Source organism: Ceratotherium simum, chromosome 14 (genome assembly GCF_057802395.1).
Source record: "Ceratotherium simum simum isolate JZ-2026a chromosome 14, ASM5780239v1, whole genome shotgun sequence".
Taxonomy (NCBI): domain Eukaryota; kingdom Metazoa; phylum Chordata; class Mammalia; order Perissodactyla; family Rhinocerotidae; genus Ceratotherium; species Ceratotherium simum.
This window is the reverse complement of record NC_141913.1, coordinates 8365700-8391662: the sequence shown is the minus strand read 5'-3', so window position 1 is coordinate 8391662 and position 25963 is coordinate 8365700. Positions and strand designations below refer to the sequence as shown.

The window sequence follows — 25963 nt, the reverse complement described above, 5'->3', positions numbered from 1 at the left end:
CGACAGTGCCCCCACAAGTGTACAGAAACAATCAAATAAAATCACAGTCTAACAGCTAGTTGGGTTTACATGGTACCATGCAATTCATTGTTGACTGAAAACACTTTTCTCACCACATATTTGACTAACTGGCTATTTTGGAGTCATATAAACAAGCACAACCTGCTTGTACTTAACTGTCTGGACTTATGGTCAGACACAGTCTACGTATATTTAAACAAAAACAAAACAAAACAACACCAAAAATCTTAACCTAAAGAGCAAAGTGCTGATGTAGCATCAAGAGGAGAAAAAGCAAGTTTGGATTACTTTTTGTAAGAAAGAGAGAAACTTTAAACAGGAAAAAATGAGAAAATGACTATTTATACTTCAGACAAATTCCACTTTGGGGGATAAATCAGGGGAACAAGTGTGGGGTGGCCCCCGGTGGGGTACCTGAGGCCCTGCGGTGCCAGGCCACCAAGATGTCTCTAAGGCACAATAGGATGGAATAATTTCACAAAATCGCACCAAGTAAATATCTACTAAAAGTCTTTCAAATCCACAACATTCCTTTCTATCATGCGTCAAAACCTATCTTTCCCATGACAAAAGTCTGCTCATTCAGATTTCCCAAGAACTATTTCATTTTATTAGCTTTGACTGCCACAGCTCATTATCTTCTGACACAGGCACCAGTTCTGCCCATGGTCTGCCCTCTGGTTTGGGTGTGGACAAGGCCTCAAGAGCTCTTTGCTGATTACCCTACGGCCACACCTCAGGGAGCTTGGTTCTAGGGATACGGATAGAGGGTCTTTACAAGGAAAAGCAAACTCAAACAGAATGAAGGGCACAATTAAAGAAAAGAGCATGTGCATCACAAGAGCATTACTGGGGGCAGTCAAAGGGACTTCACGAGCTACATGCAGAATTGCACCATTATTTGTGATGGGAGTGCACAAACCTGCAAAGGTGTGTGAAATAAGACCAGTGTCTTCAAGCATTCACTTGGCACTCATCTATTCGATGCTATCCTACCATGAACCAAGTACTCATCAATTCATGCCCCAACGGAGGCCTTATAAACTTCCCCAATTAACTGGCCTTTGTGTTGCAAAAATCACTTTAATTTTAGTGATTTTAAATTATCTTGGATACTAACAGTGCCCATCTAAACCTTGCAGTCAGGAAATTTACAGAAATTCAGGGTATTTCCTTAGTAAATGAACTAAAGCAAATTCATTCAGGTCAAAAGTTGTGAAACCCAGAATTGTTATCATATTTTTGCAGCACAGAACATTGTGATGATCAATGGCACTAAAAATAGCCCAGAAAAAATTAGAAGTTCATAATCGGAAACAAAAACAACAACCTTATCCAAAATAGCAAAATGTCCATTAACATCACTCGCTTCCCTATGAATTATTTTGACAATAGGAAATGGAATTTAAATTTTTTTATTTAATCCCAAACTGTATTTCCCTTCCCATGTGCTCTCTGGGAAAACCTTGTTCATAAACAAAAAATTCCCAGATAACTTTTCTGCTGACTGCTTCCACACAGCTCACCCAGAGCAGAGCACCTCCCCCACTTGCCACTGTATGCTCCTGTCGCTTCCACAATGATGTCATGGAAAGACATCGACATGCTGTTATTATTGCCCAGTGAGAGACTGTAAAGGAAATTATGCTCTGCCTCTAGGTTTTAATTTTCCATGAAAAATTATTCTCATTGCCATAGCTGCTTAGACTGTAAAAAAGAAAAATGATTTAATTAGGAAACAGCCATAATTAGATTTTTTAAGCACACTCTTTCAACATAAAAGTTACATTACAGCACAGCTTCACCGGGTTTCATGATTTATTTTCATCAGACCATTCCAAAACACATTAAGGTGCTGAATAACAACTGAAGCAAGAAAAAAAAGGAATACTAAGCTGCTACACAGAAAGTTATCTATTCCAAAGAGCGAGGAGGAGTCTTAAGAAGCTGAGAAGAGGGAAGAAATTCAGATAGTGGATGTAGGGGAGCAGCCTCCCCTTTTGTGATTCCCTTTCCCATCCAGGAAGCACGGAGAGACACAACAGGCTCTCTCCATCTGACAGACAGTGATGATGAGGATGAGAATGACGACGATAAAGAAGTAATCGTGCTCACTTCAGCAGCCCATGTACTAAAATTAGGATGATACTGAGAAGATTAGTATGGCCCCTGAGGGAGGATGACGCGCAAATTCGTGAAGTGTCCACATTTTTTGTAGCGATGTGTGGTGATGGATGTTAACTAAACTTATTGTGTTGATCATTTCACAACATATAGAAATATCAAATCATTACGTTGTATACCCAAAACTAATACAATGTCATACATCCATTATACCTCAACAAAACTGGGGGGAAAAGAATAGTAGTAATAGGGGAGGAAGTAGAAGGAGGAAGACAGCTAACACTGTTCAACAGAGACTTGACCTAATGAAAGCACAACGTGATGGGTGTCGTAACTACACTCCTAGGGTTTTTCTGTGGTCTGTTCATGTGTTTGTGTGTGTGTGCATATGTGTGTATACACGTGCATGCCAGAAATTGAACCAAAGAAGTCTGATTCCAGAACCTGAAAGATTTGTTTACTTGTCACCTCCTCAGAAGTTCAAGGGATGATTCAATGCTAAGCCTGGGAACTTCCTTTCAAATATATCTAAAAAAATTAAGTGGAGAGTAAAAAATTATGTTATTTAGAAGTAATGAAATCTGTGTGATTCCATATTAAAAAAACATTAAGCTGCTCCTCCTTTTTTTTTTTTAATTCTACTGGAAACAGCAAGAGTTTTACCAATGGTCTTCGAGACATTTTAAAATTCCAAACATCGAACTCTAACAGCATCTGTTGACAATTTTACAAGTTCATCCTATATTTAAAACAGGTTTAATTTTATCTAGTAAACCACATAGCCAAGACTGCTTCTTAGTTAATATCTTGGCAACAGGTCAACAGAAATGTCAACATGTCACTGAAAAAAGCAAGACATTAGGCCTTGCTGCGGAGACCTGGCTAAACAGCCTGTGAGACAGGCAGTCAAAACTCAGGAAAATCTCTATCCAGTTAAGAGTTCTTCGGAAGGATAAATCAATGGAGGTTGAACTTACCAGCAGAATCCTCTCAACTCTTTTAGGAGCAACTCCTATATGGGAAGCACAGTTCAGGAGTGTGGTCGTGTTACTATACAAGGAGGTGTTGTTATGGAGACAGCTTTGAAGGCTCCCTGGCAATCCCAGGGTATAATTAAGGCTAGTGATCACGGAACAGCCAGCAGGGTGGTCTCCATGGAAACCATCAAACATACATTTTCACAGGCACAGCAACTGTTCTGAATCAATGACTCTTTATATAGGTTTAAAAACATTGTCAACGGTGCATCAATTGCCTCTTGTTAGATAACATCTGATTTAAAAAGCTGAGAGAGACCTTGTTCTCATGCATGCTGAATTCTGAACAGTGTCTAGAGTGGGCAGTCCACCACTAAATTTACTACCTAGAACTAGTGAATACAAATGGTAAATTCAGACTCAGGAAATCACTGGTTAATTTGGTGAAAGAATTAAACCAGTGGTTGACAGAGTCAAGGAGGGTCTGCCAACTGTTGGCACTCACTATTCTAGGGCTGTCTAAATATTATTCAACCCTCTCAGTATGGTAGACATTATTATTATATGTGTTTACAGAGGAGAAAACGAAGCACACACCTAGAAAGTGGCAGACCTGGGACTCAAACCTAGGTCAAAATTAAGTCTTGGTCTGGGTTTCTATGACTTTACATAATGCTCTGTGTTTACACAGCACTTTGTCACTCCCCAGCTATCTTCACATACATTATCTCATATATTCTGCTTTTATCTTGAAACATAGAGGAGTCCGAGTTCTAGAATCTTCTAATTTTGCAATATTTTACCCCTTTTTCCTTGCCTCCTTGCTCCACTTCTGCATTCACCACACATTCCAGGTTTGAAGACTCACATGGGACCATGTCTAAGAAGGCTTCCCCATCTTGCACCCGGACTGTGAGAACAGCATTCTATCCTAAGCAGCAATGGGAAGGCAAACTCCATTCCATTAGCATGAATTTTAACTGTTCAAACTCTAAATAAAAACAGGAACAAACATTCCACTTAACCACTTATAGCATTTACACATAATCTTCCATGAGAGAAGGTGGAATTTAGTAATAGGGATGGAAGAAGGCCAGATTGCTGAGTGGTTTCCTATTTTATTCTGATCGGTTCTATTACAGACTTTAAATCTGGCAAATGCTTTATTAAGTAGGCACTGATAGTTAATGATATGGCTCCCAGCAGATCATCATTATATATAATCCTACAGTTGAATGTACATGTATCAGCATTTAGTCTTCAATATCAGAGACAGTCAGCACTATCAGAGCTCATTAGAATCATAACATTTTTGAGCTATCTTTAGATACTAGTCCAGACTCCTCGCCTTATGGACAAAACAGCTGAGGACTAGAGGGGCTCAGTACAGAGCCATCAAAACCAAATAGTGAATACTCTTTCCTTTTCTTTTCCCCATGAAACCTCTGTCCCTCTACCACGCGTCTCATGGGAAAGCCCCCCTCCTATCTATCACTGCCCTTCAGCAAAAAGGCTTTCCATTTTCTCTAAAGCGAGCCCCCCATCCTCCTTCCACCTCCCATTGAACCTTGTTCTCCCAATTTCCCCTCACTCCCTAGCATCTTTAAATCTCTCTGTATAAGGGTGTCTTCTTTTCTAGTTTCAAGCCTGCCCAAGTCCTTCTTTTCCTAGAAAAGAAGTTGTCTTCACTAGATCTGGCTCTCCCCCTGCCCACCCCCAATCACAATCTTCTATCCACTTCTTATGCATTCTTGGGTATTTATGATCCATCTTCTGCCCCACTCCCATCCCTACCCTTTACCAAAACTGTTTCCTCAAAGGCTAGCAATGTCCTTGCTCTAGTCTTTTCTCAATCTGGTGCCATTTTGCTTTACTCTTTAAAATGCTTCCTTAGACATCACCAAACTGAACTTTCCCGGTTCCCCCTTTTACCTCCCCGCTAGTTTTTCTCTCTCCTCTCTTTATTGGTCCCTGGCATCCACGCATCTCCCAAGGTAAGTCCTAGGCCTCTGCTCTGCTCTGCCCAAATCCTTTCCCTCTCTCAGTGAGCTCACAGATTTATTCATTTTCTTGATTTCAACTCCATCTCTATAGGCGAGGCCCAAATAGACATGCAAAGCCCTGATCTCTCACCTACATTTCACTCCATGTTTCCAACACAAAGCAGCTCCTTTTAGATGTTTTGCACCATACACATTCGTCTAAAATCTATTTCACCAGGTTTCTTTCCCAAAGATGTTCTTTCACAAGCACACCCGTTCTGGCTGTACTGCCATGGATTTCCCATGTCTCTAGCTACAAACCTGGGAGGCATTTGTGTGCTCATCCATCACTCCTTGTCTACAAACTCTCACCACACGCTCCCTCCTGTTCTAAAATGATCTGAGTCTTTGTCATCTAAGTCTTTTATCATATCACACAATTATATGATAAATAATTAATATTTATTTTTCTTCAAATTGTCAGGCAAGTTGACCTTTCATCTTTTTTTTTTTTTTAAAGATTTTATTTATTCATTTTTTTCCCCCCAAAGCCCCAGCAGATAGTTGTATGTCATAGGTTCACATCCTTCTAGTCGCTGTACGTGGGACTCGGCCTCGCGCTGGACGGAGAAGTGGTGCCTTGGGGCACGCCCGGGATCCGAACCCGGGCCGCCAGCATCAGAGAGCGCGCACTTAACCGCTAAGCCACGGAGCCGGCCCTGACCTTTCATCTTTATTCTTGCCATCACTACCTTGATTTACGTTCCTTCTAAATGCTTGGAACACATTTCCAATCTGTTTAAAGCACCACTGCTCCAATCACCAGTAAGGAGATCGAAACAGTAATCAAAAACCTCCCCAAAAATAAAAGTTCAGGACCAGATGGCTTCCCTGGTGAATTCTACCAAACATTCCAAGAAGACTTAATACATACCCTTTTCAAACTCTTCCAAAAAATTGAGGAGGAGGGGAAGGTCCCTAACTCATTCTACGAAGCCGACATTACCCTGGGACCAAAACCAGACAAGGACAACATAAAAAAAGAAAATTACAGGCCAATATCACTGATGAACATCGATGCAAAAATCCTCAACAAAATACTAGCAAATCGCATACGTTAAAAAGATTATACACCATAATCAAGTGGGATTTATTCCAGGTATGCAGGGATGGTTTAACATTCGCAAATCAATCAACGTGATACACCACATTAATAAAATGAAGAATAAAAATCACATGATCATCTCAATAGATGCAGAGAAAGCATTTGACAAGATACTGCATCCATTTATGATAAAAACTCTGAATAAAATGGGTATAGAAGGAAAGTACCTCAACATAATAAAGACCATATATGAGAAACCCACAGCTAATATCATCCTCAATGGTGAAAAACTGAAACCTATCCCTCTAAGAACAGGAACCAGACAAGGATGCCCACTCTCACCACTCCTATTTAACATAGTACTGGAAGTCCTAGCCAGAGCAATCAGGAAAGAAAAAGAAATAAAAGGGATCCAAATTGGAAAGGAAGAAGTGAAATTCTCACTATTTGCAGATGACATGATTTTATATATAGAAAACCCTAAAGAATCCACCAGAAAACTTTTAGAAGTAATAAACGAATACGGTAAAGTTGCAGGATACAAAATCAACATACAAAAATCAGTTGCATTTCTATACACTAACAACGAAGTAGCAGAAAGAGAAATTAAGAATACAATCCCATTTACAATTACAACAAAAAGAATAAAATACCTAGGAATGAACTTAACCAAGAGGTGCAAGAGCTGTACACGGAAAACTATAAAACATTGCTGAAAGAAATTGAAGACGACACAAAGAAATGGAAAGGTATTCCATGCTCTTGGATTGGAAGAATTAACATAGTTAAGATGTCCATACTTCCTAAAGCCATCTATAGATTCAGTGCAATCCCTATCAAAGTTCCAACAACATTTTTCACAGAAATAGAACAAAGAATCCTAAAATTTATATGGAACAACAAAAGACCCCGAATAGCTAAAGGAATCCTGAGAAAAAAGAACAAAGCTGGAGGTATCACACTCCCTGATTTCAAAATATAATACAAAGCTATAGTAACCAAAACAGCATGGTACTGGCACAAAAATAGACACACAGATCAATGGAATAGAATCGAAAGCCCAGAAATAAACCCACACATCTATGGACAGCTAATCTTTGACAAAGGAGCCAAGAACATACAATGGAGAAAAGAAAGTCTCTTCAACAAATGGTGTTGGGAAAACTGGATAGCCACGTGCAAAAAAATGAAAGTAGATCCTTACCTTACACCATACACAAAAATTAACTCCAAATGGATTAAAGACTTGAATTAAGACCTGAAACTATGAAACTTCTAGAAGAAAACATAGGCAGTACTCTCTTCGACATTGGTCTTAGCAACATATTTTCAAGCACCATGTCTGACCGGGCAAGAGAAACAATAGAAAAAATAAACAAATGGGACTACATCAAACTAAAAAGCTTCTGCACAGCAAAGGAAACCATCAACAAAATGAAAAGATAATCTAACAACTGGGAGACGATATTTGCAAACCATACACCTGATAAGGGCTTAATCTCCAATATATAAAGAACTCATGCACCTCAACAACAAAAAAACTACCAACCCAATTAAAAAATGGGCAAAAGACCTGAACAGACATTTCTCCAAAGAAGATATACAGATAGCCAACAGACACATGAAAAGATGTTCAAAATCATTAACTATCAGGGAAATGCAAATCAAAACTACAATGAGATATCACCTCACGCCCGTCAGAATGGCTATAATTGACAAGACAGGAAACAACATGTGTTGGAGATGATGTGGAGAGAACGGAACTCTCATACACTGCTGGTGGGAGTGCAAACTGGTGCAGCCACTATGGAAAACAGTATGGAGATTCCTCAAAAAATCAAGGATAGAACTACCATATGATCCAGTTATTCCACTGCTGGGTATTTATCCAAAGAACTTGAAAACACCAATGCGTAAAGATACATGCACCCCTGTGTTCATTGCAGCGTTATTCACAATAGCCCAGACTTGGAAGCAACCTACGTGCCCATCAAGGGACGAATGGATAAAGAAGATGTGGTATATATACACAATGGAATACTACTCAGCCATAAGAAATGATGAAATCCAGCCATTTGTGACAACATGGATGGACATTGAGGGTATTATGCAAAGTGAAATAAGTCAGAGGGAGAAGGTCAAATACCGTGTGATTTCCTTCATTAAGTAGTAGATAATAACAACAATAAACAAACACATAGAGACAGACATCGGATTGGTGGTTACCAGAGGGGAAGGGAGGAGGGAGGAGGGCAAAAGGGATAATTCGGCACATGTGTGTGGTGATGGGTTGTAATTAGTATTTGGGTGGTGAACATGATGTAATCTATGCAGAAATAGAAGTATCATGATGTACACCTGAAATTTATACAATGTTATAAACCAATGTTACTGCAATAAACAAAAAATTTTTTAAAAATTAAAAAAAAAAAAGCACCACTGCCATATTAACCTGCTTAAAACATTATTTACCTGTGGTCAGTCCCATTCAGAGGCTCACAGTGGTCTCTGTGGAGGCTTTTCCTCTCACACCTCCACACTCTCCTCCTCCTTTAGTCAAATTTATTTCCTCATGCTTCCCCACTGCATATCTTGCCTCAGAGCCCCTGCCACTCATCCTGCAGGCCCTCCTTCCAGCCTTCCACCTTTCCCAGGCAACCAGCACTTGTAGGGGCCAGTTTAGTCACTCCGTGGCCTCAGCTACTCACAGACCTCTCCCTTTTCCCAACTCCTGAAGTCAGTACCACCCGGCTCAGCAATGTCCTTTAACAGTCTTACTCTTGTCACTTCTACCTTCTCTTCTAGATTATAAAATGCCCTAGGCAAGCACTACTCATATACTAACGCATTCCTCCACCCCACATTCCAAAGGCTTCTGAACAAATGTTGACTGATTGGAAGAATCATGTCCAAAAAGAAAGCCATTCAAAGAGAGACCATACAACCTTGATATAAGACATTTCTAATACCACCAAAACGATAAGAATCTAGTATGTCTTAAAATCCCATGGAATAATAGCTGTTTCAGGCAGGCAGTAAATTATGACACTGTTGGGGAAGGGACTAGGGGAGGCGAGCGAGGCACCTAGGGTGTGACATTTAAGGAAGCACTCATTCATTCTCAGGTGCGACCCTCCACTGCATGGCCCTGAGCCTCGTGAGAGCCACCCTAGTCCCTGCCTTGTGCACCTTAAAGATGAAACTCTAACAATCAAAAAACAAACTAAACCAAATCAAGAGACACATTCTAGGTAAACTACAGAAAAGTTCTTTTCTTAGAGCTATAAAAAGAACAGATCAGAAAACCAAGAACAGACTTGGTTTTCTGGTCTACCTCTGCCTTCAGGGTACTAAATTGTGGCAGCATCTCTGGTATTAGCTTAAAGGAAGAAAGCATTCTTATGGAAAGAGCTTTGAAATGTGGAGGAAACACTCAGGACTCTAGTGTGGGGGCGGGGGGGGGGGGTGCTGTGCTGCTCTCTGGGAATGCCTCTCCTCTCCTGGGCTCATCCTCAACATAAACTCACTCTGGCCTCAGCTGCTTCTTCCCAATGGATGCTGAGAACTCCAGCTGGTTTGAAGTTAACAAGGATGAGACAAGGCACTACTCAATCCAGGACAAATTCTCATCTGAGAACTTAAATCTGCTGGAGAAACCCACTAGGAGAAAAATGAAAACTCATACCACATCTTCTTTATATGTTTTTCATTGCTTTTCTCTTAAATTTATTCACTTTTTCCAGAATCTATGCTTTACATTACAAGTGGGGAGATATCCCAAGACTTTACGAAGATGCAGTTAGATTTCGCATGGCTGAATTTGCCAAAACGAAAGGAAGAATTTTTTTTCAAGTTGCTAAATATTGTTATTTTTAGCTTCTTAGACTGTTTCTCCAATTCCCAAAGAGAAAAACGATAATAATAGTGATAACAATATAAAGCGACTTAGAATGCACTTCTTTTCCATGGTGAGCATTCTCAACCCAAGGAAGATACTGAGAAAGATGAGGACCAGAGAGAAGCATGGATGCCCTCCCTCAGAACTTGGAAGTGATGAAGTTGATGTGACAACTCCTTACAAAATGGCAGAGAATGAGTCCTTTCGGAGCAAGGAAAAAGGCACTCTCAGTCCCCGAATGACCTCTTTGCCTGTGTATCTTTGAGTTTTTCACAGATTCCAAATTCTCCTCTGGGGCCAATGGAATATCTTTCTGAGTCACTTTCTGAATATGCTGGCACCCAGTAGAGTCACAATGACATCATGGGGAAATGCTGTATTGCTAAATACAATTATGTATTTAAAATGTCAGCACATTTTGATGTGTAGGTGGCCCAAAGAACGGGAAATATTCTGCTACTGAGGATAACAGAGTTTGTTTTCAAATATAAAAGAAAAAGGAGAGAGAAAAGGAGAGAGATTGTTTGATGTACTGAGGCTCGACGAGACCTTAATGGCTCATCTAATCCAATCCTCCACATTTAAGAAGGATTAGCCTTAAACCACAGCAGCCAATTAAAAATCCTTCCACTTTTGAATTAACTACAGAGGAGGAAATTATAAACCTCCCTCAGAGTTTAAGAAGAAAAGAAAAAACAAGACAAATAAAAAGGAGACTCATGAAAGTAGTAGCCAAATAGGCAAAACCACATAGAGTCATGCGCCGCATAACGACCTTGCAGTCAACAACGGACTGCGTCTATGGCGGTGCTCCCAAGAGATTAGTACCATACAGCCCAGGTGCGTAGCAGGCTATGCCATCCAGGTTTCTATAAGTGCTGTGGGGGAGGAAGGAATTTTCCTCTACCCTTCTAAGTTTTTCCGGCTGGTCTAAAAAGAACTAAATTGACATGAGACAGATTAACAGGAAAAAAACAAACAAAAGTTTAATAACATGTACACAGGGGAGAAACCCAGGAAAACCACGTGACCGGCCAAAATGGCTGAAGCCACTACCTTAAATACTATCCTCAGCTAAAGAAAAAAAAGATGTTGGGAGTGAGGAGAGTCAGGGACTTCAAAGGAAAGGAAGGCAATTCACAGGTAGGTGAAAAGGAGCAAATGTTTGGAAAATGAGTGTTTGTTGGCCACAGAGAAACAGAAGAACACAGAGAGGAGCCCAGCAAACAGGCTTTTGTAGGTTCCTCCCTATATAGAACTACCATCTAGTTCATGTTATGCTAAAGTGATAGCTCACTTCCTGAGACAGGTTTCTTTTTTTTTTTCTGAATTCTTTTAGGCAGTTAAGGGGGAGGTAACAAGAAAAACTCTCTGAGTCTTTTGCTTCTTAAAAATAATCAGCCTAAAATAATCCTCGTGTTAAAGAGACACATTTTGGTGTGGCCAATTTTGTTCCCCTTCAGTACACACTATGATGTTTGCACAATGATGAAATCACCTAATGAGTTAAGTGATGCATGACTGTACAGAAAGTAAAAACGTCCTTCCTAATCCTAAAAGACAAGATCTAAGCACGATTCTTTGAGCACTACTGCTTTACAGCTTTCAGGGATGATTTACACGCCATAAAATTCACCCATTGTAGGGGCTGGCCTGGGGGTGTAGTGGTTAAGTTCATGGGCTCAGCTTCAGTGGCCCGGGGTTCGCAGGTTCGGATCCCGGGTGCAGACCTACGCACTGCTTATCAAGCCATACTGTGGCAGGTGTCCCACATATGAAGTAGAAGAAGATGGGCACTGATGTTAGCCCAGGGCCAATCTTCCTCAGCAAAAAGAGGAGGGTTGGCAATAGATGTTAGCTCAGGGCTACTCTGCCTCGCAAAAAAAAAAAAAAATCACCTATTGTACATGTAAAATTCAATGACTTTTAGTAAACACATTTAATAAATTAATTTAAATGATGGTGCAACCATCGCCACAACCCAGTTTTAGAACTTTTCCATTACCTAAAAAAAGGTCCCTCAAACCTTTTTGCAGTCAATCTCTGCTCCAAGAAACCATCAGTATGCTTTCTGTCTCTATAAATTGTTTTGGACTTTCACATAAATGGAATCCTACTATATGTATGCTTTTTTGATTGGCTTCTTTCACTTAGCATAATTTTTTTTTTTTAATAATTTTATTTATTTATTTTCTTCCCCCCAAAGCCCCAGTAGATAGTCGTATGTCATAGCCGCACATCCTTCTAGTTGCTGTATATGGGACTCGGCCCCAGCATGGCTGGAGAAGCGGTGCGTAGGTGCGCGCCCGGGATCCGAACCCGGGCTGCCAGCAGTGGAGCGCGCGCACTTAACCGCCAAGCCACAGGGCCAGCCCGAGCATAATGTTTTTTTTTTTTTTTTTAATTTTTTATTTATTTATTTTTCCCCTAAAGCCCCAGGCGATAGTTGTATGTCATAGTTGCACATTCTTCGAGTTGCTGTATGTGGGACACGGCCTCAGCATGGCCGGAGAAGCAGTGCGTCTGTGCGCGCCCAGGATCCGAACCCAGGCCGCCTGCATCGGAGCGCACGCACTTAACCGCTAAGCCACAGGGCCAGCCCCCAAGCATAATGTTTTTGAGATTCACTTATATTGTAGCAATGCATTCATTTTTATTGCTGAATAGTATCCCACTGAATGTATATACTACATCTTGTTTATACATTCACCAGTTGATGGACATTTAGATTGTTTCCAGTTTTTGGCTATTATGAATAATGCTGCTATGAGCATTCATGTTTAAGTCTTTTTGCTACACATCTTTTCATTTCTCTTGAGTAGATTCCTAGGAATAGAATTTCTGGGTTGTATAGTCAGTTTATGCTTCACCTTTTAAGAAATTACCCAACAGTCTTCCGAAGTGGCTATACCATTTTGCATTCCCATCAGTAATTTATGAGGGTTCCAGTTTCTCCACATCCTCATCAGCACTTAACATTACCTACATTTTTTTATTATAGCCATCCTAGTGAGTGTGTAGTGGTATCTCATCATGGTTTTAATTTGCATTTTCCTAATGACTAATGATGTCGAGGTCCTTTTTGTGCATTCGTGAACCATCCATACATCTTCTTTAGTGAAATATCTATTCAATTCTTTTGACCACTTTCAAATTGGGTTGTATGTAGTCTCATTAAACTGTAAGAATTCTTTATATATTCTGGATACAAATCCTTTATCAGATATACAATTTGCAAATATTTTATCCCAGGCTGTGGCTTATCTTTTCATTTTCTTAATGATGTTTTTTAAATTCCAAGAGATTTTAATTGAAATGAAATCCAATTTATCAATTATTTTATGGCTCATGTTTTTAGTGTCAAATCTAAGAACTCTTTGCCTAATCCAAGGTCATCAAGATTTTTTCCATGTTTTCTTCTAAGAGTTTTCTAGTTTTAGCTCTTACATTTAGGTCTACGATCCATTTTGAGTTAATGATGTGAGGCAAGGGTCTAAGTACTTTTTTTTTTTGGCATATGGATATCTGACTGTTTCAGCACCATTTGTTGAAAAGAAAATCCTTTCCCACTGAATTGCCTTGGAACCTTTGTTGAAAATCAACAGACCATGAATGCCTATCCTTACGCCAATACCACAACGTCTTGATTATTCTAGCCTTATAGCAAGTTTCCAAATTGTGTAGTTTAAGTCCTCCAACTTTGTTTTTCTTTTTCAAAATTGTTTTGGCTATTGCATTTCCAAATACATTTTAGGATCAGTTTGTGAATTTGTACAAAAAAGCCTACTGAGATTTTGATAGGGACTGCATTCAATCTACTGATCAATTTAGGAAGAATTACCATCTTAACAATATTGAGTCTCTCCCTTTATTGAGATCTTTAATTTCTCTCAGAAAGGTTTTGTAGTTTTCTGTGTAGAAATCTGGCACTTCTTTGTTAAATTCCAAAGTAGTTTTTTCTTTTTGATGCTATTGTGAATGGAATTGTTTTCTTAACTTCATTTTTATGAACAACTGTTCATTACTAATATATAAAACTATAATTGATTTTTGTACATTGATCTTGCATCCTGAGACCTTGAGAAATTGTTTATTAGCTCAATTAATATTTTGCAGATTCCTTAGGGTTTTCTACATATAGGATAATGTCATCTGTGAATACATTTTTGTTGTTCTATTGCACTGCCCAAAACCTCCATACAATGTTGACAGAAGTGGTGAGAGTGAACATTCTTGTGTTGCTCCCAATCTTAGGGGGAAAGTATTCAGTCTTTCACCATTAAGTATAATGTTAGCTATAGGTTTTTCACAGATCCTCTTTATCAAGTTGAGGAGGTCCCCTTCTATTACTAGTTTGTTGAGAGTTTTAAATCATGAATGGATGTTGGATATTGTCATACAATTTTTCTGTACCTATTGACATGGCTATACATTTTTGTTCTTTACTTTATTAATATAATGTACTACATTAATTTTCATATGTTAAACCAACTTTGCATTCCTGGGATAAATCTCACTTGATCATGGTATATAATCCTTATATGTTGCCAATTTGGTTTGCTAGTATTTTGTTAAAGATCTGTGTTCATGAGGGATCTATGTCAACGAGGGATACTGGTCTGTAGTTTTCTTACGATTTTTTGTCTGGCTTTAGCATCAGTGTAACTTACCTTATAAAATAAACTGGGAGTTATTCCCTCTTCCTCTACTTTCTAAAAGAATATGCAAAGAAAAATATTTCTTCTTTAAATGTTTGATAGAATTCATCAGTAAAGCCAATTGGGCCTGAGCTTTTCTTTGTGGAAAGATCTTTAATTACTGCTTACATTTATTTACTTGTTATGGATGTATTAAGATTTTCCATTTCTTTTTGAGTCAATTTGTGCCTTTCTGGGAATTTGTCCATTTCATCTAAATTGTCTAATCTGCTGGAATAAAGTTATTCATAATATACAATCCTTTTAGTTTCTATAGGATCATTAGCCATGTACCTTCTTTCATTTCTAATTTGTTTTTCTTTTCTTTTTTTTTTTTGTGAGGAAGATCAGCCCTGAGCTAACATCCATGCCAATCCTCCTCTTTTTGCTGAGGAAGACTGGCCCTGGGCTAACATGTGTGCCCATCTTCCTCCACTTTATATGGGACGCCGCCCACAGCATGGCCTGACAAGCGGTGCATCGGTGCGCGCCCAGGATTCGAACCGCTACACCACTGGGCTGGCCCCTAATTTGTTTTTTCTTTTTGCTGAGGAAGATTGGCCCTGAGCTAACATCTCTGCCCATCTTCCTCTATTTTGTATATGGGATGCCACCACAGCATGGCTTGATGTGTGATGCGTAGGTCTGCACCCAGGATCCAACCCTGTGAACCCTGGGCCACTGAAGCAGAGCATGCAAACTTAACTACTATGCCACCTGGCCAGCCCCCCATTTCTTTTTGATAATTTGTATTTTCTTTCTTATTTTATTGGTCTGTCTAGCTAGAGGTTTGTCAATTTTGTTGATGTTTTCAAAGAACCAAAATTGATTTTATCTATTGTTTTTCTGTTTCCTACTTCATTAATTTCCACTCTAAACTTTATCGTATCCTTCCTTTTGCTGGCTTTGGGTTTAGTTTGCTCTTCTTTTTTTAGTTTCTTAAGGTGGAACTTAGGTTATTGATATGAGACCTTTCTTCTTTTCTGATATGGGTGTTTACAGCTATAAATTTCCCTCTAAGCACTATTTTAGCTGCATCCAATAAATTGAGATGTTATATTTTTGTTTTTATTTGATTCAAAATCTTTTAAATTTCCTCTGTGATTTCTTCCTTGCCCCATGGGCTATTTACAAGTATGTTATTTAATTTCCAAATAAATGAGATTTTCTTAGATTTTTTTCTGTTGTGAATTTCAAATTTAATTCTGCTGTGGTCAGAGCACATACTTTATATGACTTCAAACATTTTAAATTTACTGAGACTTGTTTTGTGACCCAGGATAACATCTATCCTGGAGAATATTCCATGTGTGCTTGAGAAGAATGTATTCTGCAATCAGTGGGTGGAGTGTCATATAAATGTCAGTAGGTCAAGTTGGTTGATAGTGTTGTTCAAGTCATCTATATCCTTCTGCATCTTAACTTTTCTATCTAGTTATTCTACTAACTGTTGAGAGTACAGTAGTGGAACCTCCAATTATTAGTGTTGAATAGTCTATGTCTCCTTTCTATTGTCACTTTTTGCTTCATATATTTTGGAGTGCTGTTGTTAGGTGTGTATACATTTATAACTTATATCTTCCTAACGTATTAACTCTTTTATAATCATTAAATGTCCTTGTTTTTCTCTAGTAATATTCCTGTCAAAAAGTCTATTTTGTGTGATTTTAATAAAGTCATTAACCTGGCTCTCTTATGGCTCCTGTTTGCACGGTTTATGTTTTTCCATCCTTTTACTTTTAGTCTATTTGTGTCTTTCAATCTATGGTGTGTCTCTGGTAGACAGCATATAGTTGAATCTTGCTTTTTTATCCAGTTTGACAATCTCTGCCTTTTGAGTAGAGTATTTGGTCCATTTATATTTAATGTAATTATTGATATGGTTGCAAGCAACAAATCTCTCAATCTTTATCTGGGAATGTCTTTATTTCTTGTTTATACTTGAAGGATAGCTATGCTGTATATCAAATTCTTGGTTAACAGGTTTTTCTTTCAGCATGTTAAATGTGTTATCTTCTGCCTTCTGGCATCCATTGTTTTTGATGAGAACTTAGCCATTAATTGTATTGTTGTTCTCTCATATGTTTTGAATCATTTTTCTCTTGCTGCTTTCAAGATTTTCTCTATGTCTTTCAACAGTTTGGTTATTATGTGTCTAGGTATAGATCTCTTTGTGTTTATCTTCCTTAGAATTCATTGAGCTTCTTGGATCTGTAAATTTATTTTGTTTTTCATCAAATTTGGGAAGTTTTCAGCCATTATTCTTTAGATATTTTTTTCTATCCCTTTCTCCTCTTCTTCTGGAATTATTATACATATGTTGATATGCCTGATGTTGTCCCACAGGTCTCTGAGGCTCTGTTCATATTTCTTCAATTTTTAAAAAATCTTTGTTCTTTAGATTGAATAATTTCTTTTGTTCTACCTTCCAGTTTACTTATCCTTTCTTCTGCCTTCTCAAATCTGTTGTTGAGTATCTCTAGAGAATTTTTCATTTTATTTCAGTTATGGTACTTTCAACTCCAGAATTTCCATTTTTTTAATCATTTCTATTATTTACTGAGATTCTGTATTCATTGAGTCTTTCCTTTAGATTCAAGTAGCTGCTTTACAGTCTTTTTCTGCTAATTTCTACATCTGAGGACAGATACTCAGACATAGTTCCTATTGACTGCTTTTTTCCTGTGCATGGATCACACTTTCTTGTTTCTCTGAATGCCTCTAACTCTTTTGTTGAATACTGGACATTTTAAATTATATATGGTAGCAACTCTGGATTCTGACTTTTTCCCAGAAAATTTTTGTTTGTATTGTTTTTTTGCTTGTTCAGTAATTTGCCTGGACTACCTCTGTGAAATCTGTCTTCCACATAAGGTACAGTTGCTGATGTCTTTACTAAATTTTTTTTCTTGTTTATATTTTTAAGCCTGACTTCCTAGGTGTCATTCCCATGTCTACATAGCTTAGTGTTCTGGCAAAGACCAGTCAGAGGTTTTGCTTAAACATCTTGAGCCAGAAAGGCTTCTTCTCTCTGCTTCTGACTCTGTAGTGGGCTGGGGAGCACACTCAAACTTCAGGCTGTTTTCATGTCTCCCCAAGCTTTTACTTTCTGCTGGTTCTCTCACATCTCCTCTGTGTGTACACAACAGGCTCTGTTGGCCAGGGATGTGTGAGTTCCTTGGGCACACTCTATCTCTGTTGCACAGGCACACAGATTAAGGTCAATCTGGGATATACGGAGAGCTATCAAGCCCCTGATGTCTGTCTCACCTCCCAAAACTACCTATTAAGTCCCCAGCTAGACCACTGGTCCATTGCTTGGCCCAAAAAGGCCTGTAAACCCAAGGTAATGGAGCTACTGGCTCTTCTTGTTCATTTACCACTGAGATGGCAACTGACGGTTCTCCACATAGAGTGAGCCCCTTCTGGAAGCAGCAGCAAAGCTGCTGGTTGTCACAATCTGTCCTGCTCTGGTTGGAATATCACACTGACAGAGCTAGAGAGAAGGGTACAGGAGCAACCCTAGGCAAGAACACCACAAACTCATGCTGTTCCTACCCAAAGTTTAGTAGTTTTCATGAACAAATGCTTCTCAATTTGTTGTATGCCTTCGGTCAATTTTTAGAATGCTGAAATGGATATTTCCAATAGTTTTTTTCCAGTTTTCTAGTTGCTTTTTGGGGAGAGGATTTGCCAACCTCCTCATTCTATCATGCTGGAAGTCAGTATCTCAGCCACTCTTTACATTCTGCTGGAATTAGAATTATTAAAGCTATTAAAAAGTAGACCATGCAGGTGAAAGTATCACTGTGAAATCTTATTTTCAAAGAAAAATGTTTGCTTTTGTTTTCTGGGGGAAAAAATCAATCAACAAACAGAGCAATGACTAAAGGCACAAGTTTAAATGAGATTAAATTAATCTCATTAATTAATCATCAGATTAAATTAATTAAGAAATCTTACTCCTCAGAAGCAGCACCTAGGGCCCTGCAACTTGACTCCTTCACAGACATTAGAGAAATGAAATGCTCCACTAGAACGAAGCAAGTCCCAGAGCATTTCAGTTAAGACTGTGCAACCCACAGCCGCTTTTGTGCTTCTTCTGTTGCCTCTTAGTTGCCCACCTCTCTATTTTATGCTTCGACCACGGTCAATCAGATACACATTGGGAATTCTTATAATAGTCCCTTTTTTGAAGGCTTCAACAAAGTCCCTCAACCTGGCCATTTATCTATTTTCCTTTCTCTGTTACCTCGTACAGGCTGACACCTCTTGGGCAAGTCCCTTGAGCTCTGACTTCCTCAAAACCCCAAGGAAGGAAAATAAGAACAGCCCCATGCATCCAGGAGTCCAGTATCTCATAACTGGAGAAGTCTTAGAGATTTTTTTGGCAAAAATTCTCATTTCCAGATGGGGAAATTAAGGCTCAGGGAAGTTCAGAGGCTTACCCAGATCACATTCCAGGAGTGTGATAAAGATTATGTCATGCTGATAAAATAGGTGGAAGGCCTCAGAAATTCAGAACCTGAATGAGTGCAGGATCAGGCTCGGGGCCAGTGACTAGAAATGAGTTCATGAAGATCAACCCTGACATTCCACAGGCTCTGAGAACACCAACCCTCCCTTCTCTCTTACCTTAGCAAATAAAATCCAGGCTGCACACTGCCCTGGGGCCATAAGGCTTTTTAGCTTCACTGTGCTGAACATGAGAAAGAATCCTAAAAATCCACTGGAGGGAGAAAATATTCTTTTGTTAGTGAGGCTTGTCTTCCATTAGCCAATAGCTAACTATTTTCTGTTACATTTTACCAGTCAACTTCTAATTATTACACCACCTCTATCTCATCTATGTTTTCTAGTGATCTCTAGATGAAAACAAAAACTCATTCAGCTCAACTGTACAAAGGAGCTAAGATGAGAGCATTTCACTGGAGGTGGGGAGAGGGTGTAGAAATCTGGGAGGTCTCTGGCTAAAACACAAAAGAAAAAAAATGTGGAGGACGATACCTCCTGCCCCCTTCCCATATTATTTCTGGAGTTTGGTGCTTGTCCAGGTAGAGCTTCATTTTTTTGCAAGCAGAACAAACTGCCAGGAAAAGAATTTCAAAGTGAAACTCACCATATGAGGACCGAGGGTCTGGACTGGGCCCTGGGATCAAGGTAAGAACCTGAAGGGGAGGGCTAGCTCAGGAACAGAAGTCCTCCAAACCAGGCTGACCCTCACAGAAGCTATGCTTTGGGAATCATGCCTAAGCCCATGCATGTGACCTGAAAGAGCCCCCACCACGGAAGCCCGCGGCAGGGGCAGCATCTCGGGGGGTATTCCAAGATCTGGACCAGCAAGGCCTTGGCACAGCAGCAGACAGAGAAATAGTGGCCTGAGCTGGACCCATTTTCAAAAGTGTCACTGTGTAGCCAAGGCCAAAGCAAAAGGAACTCCAAACAGAACGGTCACTCTTCCTGGCATTTAGAAGCAGGGCAATTGGGAAAGAGGGTGTGGCAGACAGACCCCAAGAGACAGGCTGACTTCCTGCTAACATATGCTACTGGGGCTTGAATATGATTTTTATTTGAAATTGAATATTGAAAAGCAAGAGATACGACCGTGATTGTACACCAAGCCAGAAAGGCAGGTCGTATGGGCTGTCCCTCACTTGTACCTCCAGGGCCTCGGGTGCTACATTGCCATCTGACCTTTGTTAGAGGCACTGGTGTGTGGCTCCAACCCAGTTCGTGAGCTCTGAGAGGGAGGGGCCCAATCTTGGGCATTTCTTTGATTTTCCCCAACAGAGCCAAACATGGTCCCTTGGTCATGGTGGCTATTACATAAAGATTTGTCAGGTTTGCTTGGAAGCAACCTAAATTGAAGTAAACACACCTAAGGCCAAATTTCACAAAAACGTGTGCTTTCACTTCATTATTCGATTAGTTTGCACTGACATTCTTGGGGCAGGACAAGAGACAGGTCTCCCTTGTGTATATTTCAGCCTGTCTGGCCCTGATGACCTGCACAGTTCATTCAGATTTGCATCTGCAGTCACGGAGGTGTCCTTAAAGTGACAACTCTTAGTCTGAGATATGGTCATGGAGGAGCCACAGACGACATGGGGAAAACTGACACATTCTTAAAAGAAGTTAAACTTTGTACTGAAGCCGGGGAGTAAAACGTAATAGAGAGTTAAATCAATTCAAATAAGGATTTCCAAATTTTTTAAATAAAAAAACCCTGATTTTTCAAGTTGGGTTATGACAAAGTTGCAGATTAAAAGGGGCAGAAATGGAGCCAGAATGTCACCCCACAAAGCCAACACAACGGGCTGTGAACTGTGTTGCTCTGTTCCAAACAACCAAACAATGGTGGCCCTCTCCCTGCACCCTCTTTGCCCGTGCTGCCAAATAACCGAAGGGAGGCAAGCCCACCAGCACCGGAGCAGCACTAACACTCACGCCACGCAATCCTCGCTAACTGGCAAGTCACAAGGCCTGAGCAAATGGACGGGAACTGGGAAGATGGATTCTGTTAGGGTTTTCCAGAAGCTTTTCTGAGGATGATAAATAAGTCATCTCAGGCTCAAATGCTGAAACAAACTCTATAATGTTGATTTTTTTTGTCCTAATACACCCCCACCAGAAACAGTACCTAGCTACATATAAGCTTTTTGACTCTCTGTACAAAGAACCACTGTTTCACAAGGTACAATCTTATATGTGTGGGAATAGGTGGTCTGACCTTTATGTAGGAATTGTTCATGGTTTGTTTATATTTTATTTACAGTCAGCCCAAGCAGATAATAATAATGACCATCTTTTCTTGGGCCAGTCACGATGCTTAGGGCTTTACATATCTTATATAATTCACACAATCGTCCTGTATTGGCATTATTTTTCCATTTTACAGATGAGAAAACTAAACCAAGGCTTGGGAGAACTAGGAAAACTTGCCCAAAGACCACACAATTAGCAAGCAGCAAGGCTGGACTTCAACCCAAGCTGGTCTTTCCATCATATCAGAATGCATGCTTTGAGACTGTCCACAGAAGCCTTTCCACTTCTCAGCATAATAAAGTCAAGAGAAGTGGGGATCGTGTCAGGAAAAGGGGGATAAGATGGCTATGAACTTCTGTGTATCCAATTGTATCCATTTAATTGGTCTACATCCCTGAGTACTTCCCGAGGCCAAGTATTAACGATCACCCTGTTGTCTAGACATCGCCTAGTCATTGGTTTCCAAACTCTGTTTCTCATAGTCTTGGGGTTCAGTCGAGGTTTTTTGGAGGTTGCCCTTCAGGAACAAGAGGGAGGCCAAGGTGAAAGCCAAGAGGGTGCAATTCTGGACCCAAATCTTCCCTTGAACTGAATCAGTTTCATCAGTTTTATATAGTGAGGTTCTGTTTAAGAATTGCTTGTGGAGGGAAAAAAAAGGGGGAATCCTAGCTCTTCCACAAGTTTGAAAACCACTGCCCTGGCTGAGGAACTTCTACAGGACAGGGGTCTTTGCAAGCCCCTGGCAGGCCCTGAGTGCCTGGGGGTGTCCATAACAACCCTCCGATGGCCGAGGGAGCTGTCTCCGTGCCTGCACCCCCCACCACTCTCTTCGGCCACTCATTCAGATAACCAGCAGTGACCCTGGCTTTACAAAGACACAGCTGATAGTACAGAAACACAAATTAACAGTGCGAGGGGTTTTATGAGGTAAGATTACCTGGCACAGCAGCTGCCATGGAATCTGTAGAAATACAGGAACGGAAAGTCCAGGACGCTGAGGAGATCACCTGAGGGGCACAGCATGGGTGAAACCACAGCCCACACGCCCCCTGCCCCCAGCTGCCCCAGAAACACAAGGCAACAGCCTTCAGCACAGCAGGCCTCTGAGTACCGGCCTGCCCAGCACTGAATTCACCCTGGCATTCCAAGGTTTCTATGCTATTGGCATTGTCTTATAATAATAATAATTGTATGATAATAATAACGCCCATTTAGTGACCTATGCAGGGAGGGCCCCATGCTGAAGCTTTATGTACATGATCTCTTTCAATCCTTGTAACAACTGTGCAAAGTTTTATTATCCCCATTTTTAACCGGAGCTCAGAGAAGTTAAGAGATTTACCTAAGATTGCACAACTCTTGAACTGTGGAGCCAGAATGTGAACCCCAGTCACTCCGAACCCTAGGATCTTTCCTCTTCACCAGGCAGCCATCCCTGCCCAAGGCAGAGTGTAGGAAAAAAACAATCTTTTTTTTTAAAGATTCTTCTATTCTTTTCTCCCTGTGTCTAAATAAAGATTGCGAATGCATGCCTCTGACATATTTTTTCACGTTTGTGTTTAATTACTGCACAGACGGCACAGGGGACAGACTGACCGTGCATACTCATTTTAGTTTAAAGTCCAAAGGGTACATTTATTTCTAGTGAAGTAAGTTCATTCTTTTAGTTCCACTTGGTGCAAGAGGAAATAATCACACATATTGGCTGCTTCCCTCTCTGGAATTTGAACTTGGTCACAAACAAGAAGTCAGGAGATTAAAAAAGCAGAAAGCCTTCCAAAAATGTCCAGAGAAAAGGAATTAAGCATTTCCATAGCAGATAGCTTAATCCTTCCAAATCTGGAATTTCTGAGACTCCAGAGGAGCCAGGCCTTCCATGCTTGGCCTTGGTCTGTCCCTAAGTTCTGAATGGACAGGAGCAAGAAGAGCTGATTTTTCTGAGAATTCACAGTATATTGGGTGTGCAGGAACACACAGGCAGTATCTCCTTCATCACTACAGTTATTAATCAAGAGTTTCAGAACAAGAGACACAATAGGCTGCCACACTTCCTCAGAGATCTAAATGATTTCAGATGAGTCAACCATCTATTGGGAAGGAAAGTTCTGAATTCCATTTCTCTGGAGAGTTGTTTTTTATCGTGACTATTGTTATTTTGTTTTGTTTTGTTTGTGCACGTGTGTGTGTTTAACTAAAAAAAGAGGGTCTCTTGGGATCTGGTTTTCATGCAGCCCAACAAGAGGTTGAGAGCTCTTGTTCTCTTTCTGCCACGATTCCACTGCATACCCCTATCGACTACTCGGGACCTCTGCTAGTGGAGGGACTTTGTAAATGACATCATCAGGCTCAGAGGTCTAGTGCATGAAGAACACCGTCTGAAGCCCCTTTCCCCACAGATGTGACAGCAGAGGTCACCCTGGGCACCCTAGTCCTAGAGGGCGCCAGAGCCCTCATTTAGGCGGATGAAGGGCTCTCTCTCTTTGGCAGCTATTGGTTCTTGGCCCTTTCCCAACTTCCCTCTCAGCATGAGAGAAACTGTAGCGCAATCAGAGGGATAATCAGGAATGGGCAGAGAGGGAACAAATTAAATCTTAAGGCAGGACCTCAAGATTCCTCAGACGCTGCCTCCTCTCAGCACCCAATCTTTCATCGGAAATGCTCCAGGGAGGTGAACTGGACTCACGGTGCATTGGCAACCTTTACAGCCCAGCCCAGGTTGTGGAGGGGTCTAAAGCACAGTGGAGTGGTCAGAGGTAAACTGGGAGGGAGGAGGATGAAGAAAATATCATGATCCTAGGGAATTTACCAGTTAGATAATAACCTTCACCCAAATCCTGAAGGTTGATCTCATAAATTACTGAGAGGCAGAGAGAGAGAATAGCTCACTCTTACCTTTGAGCCATTTCTAAAACCGCCATACATGTCTTACACACATGTAGCTGACTCCATGCCTGCCTCTCGTTCTAGAACTAGCATGTCCTTGAGAGCAGGGACTCCATCTTACTCAACACTTGTATCTGCTGTGTTAGGACCATCCCTGACATACAATGAGCACTACTGAACTGCAAGTATCTGAAACACCTAAACTCCTCTTGCTGTCCCTGGAGAAAAGGTCCCACTTTCCGGTTGGCTATGCTGGTCCTCAATCTTAAACTGACCCCAAATGCTTCCCCTCTGATGCCGTCAGCCTGCCTCCTCTTTTACTAACGCAGCGCTCTTAGAGGGTGCACACCAACCTCTAAACGGCAGGAGTTAATGACTGTGCTACAAATAGCCCTCAAGCTGTTGCAGCGTGCAGCTGGCTGGCCCCAACCACATGAGAATTAGATCCAGGAGCCTAAAAAATGTGTAAAGATGCTCAAAAGACAACACTCCTACACCATCTAGTGCAGAATGCACAATTTAACCACAAATTGAGTGGTTTGAGAGTTATAAACATGTTTGTAGCATCAACATGCAGTTTATGCAACAAAGTCTGAGTTGCGCCCTCCTTTTTGTGCTCCACAGTCAAAATTCTGCTGACTCTTTGAGTGAGGGAGTGAAGCCCATTTCTCTGAAGATTACAGAGCATGAAATTGCCATGGTGAAAAGTGTGGCACAATCTTACCACATTCAAAACTAATCGATATTTGAATATCAAGAAAATTTCCTCTCACCACATTGCAGCCTTCAGCACTGGCAGGAAAATGGAAGGTCAGTAATTAGCGCTGCCTGCTTTATCTCACACACGAGCAACGGACACACCAGGCAACAAGGCCATTTCTGGTCCGATTCCTGTGGGTCTCCCTGCTCTGCTGGCTCCTTGAAATTCTCTCTCTTGAACACCACAACAGAGGGGCCCCATACTAACATGAAACCCAGACTTTCAAACGGGGAGAACTGCTCCTCTCTACTACTGCTTAAAACAGTCCGAGGGGAAGCAAGGTTCCAGGATTCTTGGAGCCTCTGCATGAATCATGACTTTTGATTAGAAGAGGGAGATTCCACCCACCAAGAAGCAAACCCAGTGCCTGAACGGGAAAAAGTGGCAGGGCCAGCATCTAGGACACAGAGAACTATCTACCTTATCCCTACCACCACGTCCCAAGGCACCCCAAAGGTTGTGACCCAAAGCCACATCGTCTGCATCTACAAGAAAGTTCATCTTTCTAGTCACTCAAGAGTGAGTGAGAAGGGCAGCTCAGTCAAAAGCACTATTGAGAGACCATCACCCACCCGCTAGAATAACTAAAGTAAGATTGACAACACCCCATGTTGCTGAAGATGTGGAGCAACCGGAACTCTCACGCATTGCTGGGTGGGAGTGTAAATGGTACAGACACTTTAGAAAACTGGCATTTTCTTTAAAAGTTAAACATACATCTACTCTAAGACCCAGAAATTCTCTTCCTAGA

General features: G+C 40.6%; 1 protein-coding gene and 1 non-coding gene across 2 annotated transcripts in view; one reads left to right on the top strand and one right to left on the bottom strand.

Annotated features, from left to right (window-relative positions):
* Window positions 1-1401: 1401 nt before the first annotated feature.
* Window positions 1402-25963, bottom strand: part of SLC35D4 (solute carrier family 35 member D4) — an 89232-nt gene continuing 64670 nt past the window's right edge. The window contains 7 exon segments of the mRNA XM_087438979.1: window positions 1402-1439; window positions 1442-1672; window positions 1675-1706; window positions 9349-9363; window positions 10351-10358; window positions 19440-19533; window positions 22507-22576. Of these exon segments, the coding sequence (XP_087295105.1) occupies window positions 1402-1439; window positions 1442-1672; window positions 1675-1706; window positions 9349-9363; window positions 10351-10358; window positions 19440-19533; window positions 22507-22576 (488 nt within the window).
* LOC147915254 (U6 spliceosomal RNA) lies at window positions 2129-2235 on the top strand. The gene has a single exon (XR_015554354.1). It is a non-coding gene; the product is annotated as a U6 spliceosomal RNA (small nuclear RNA).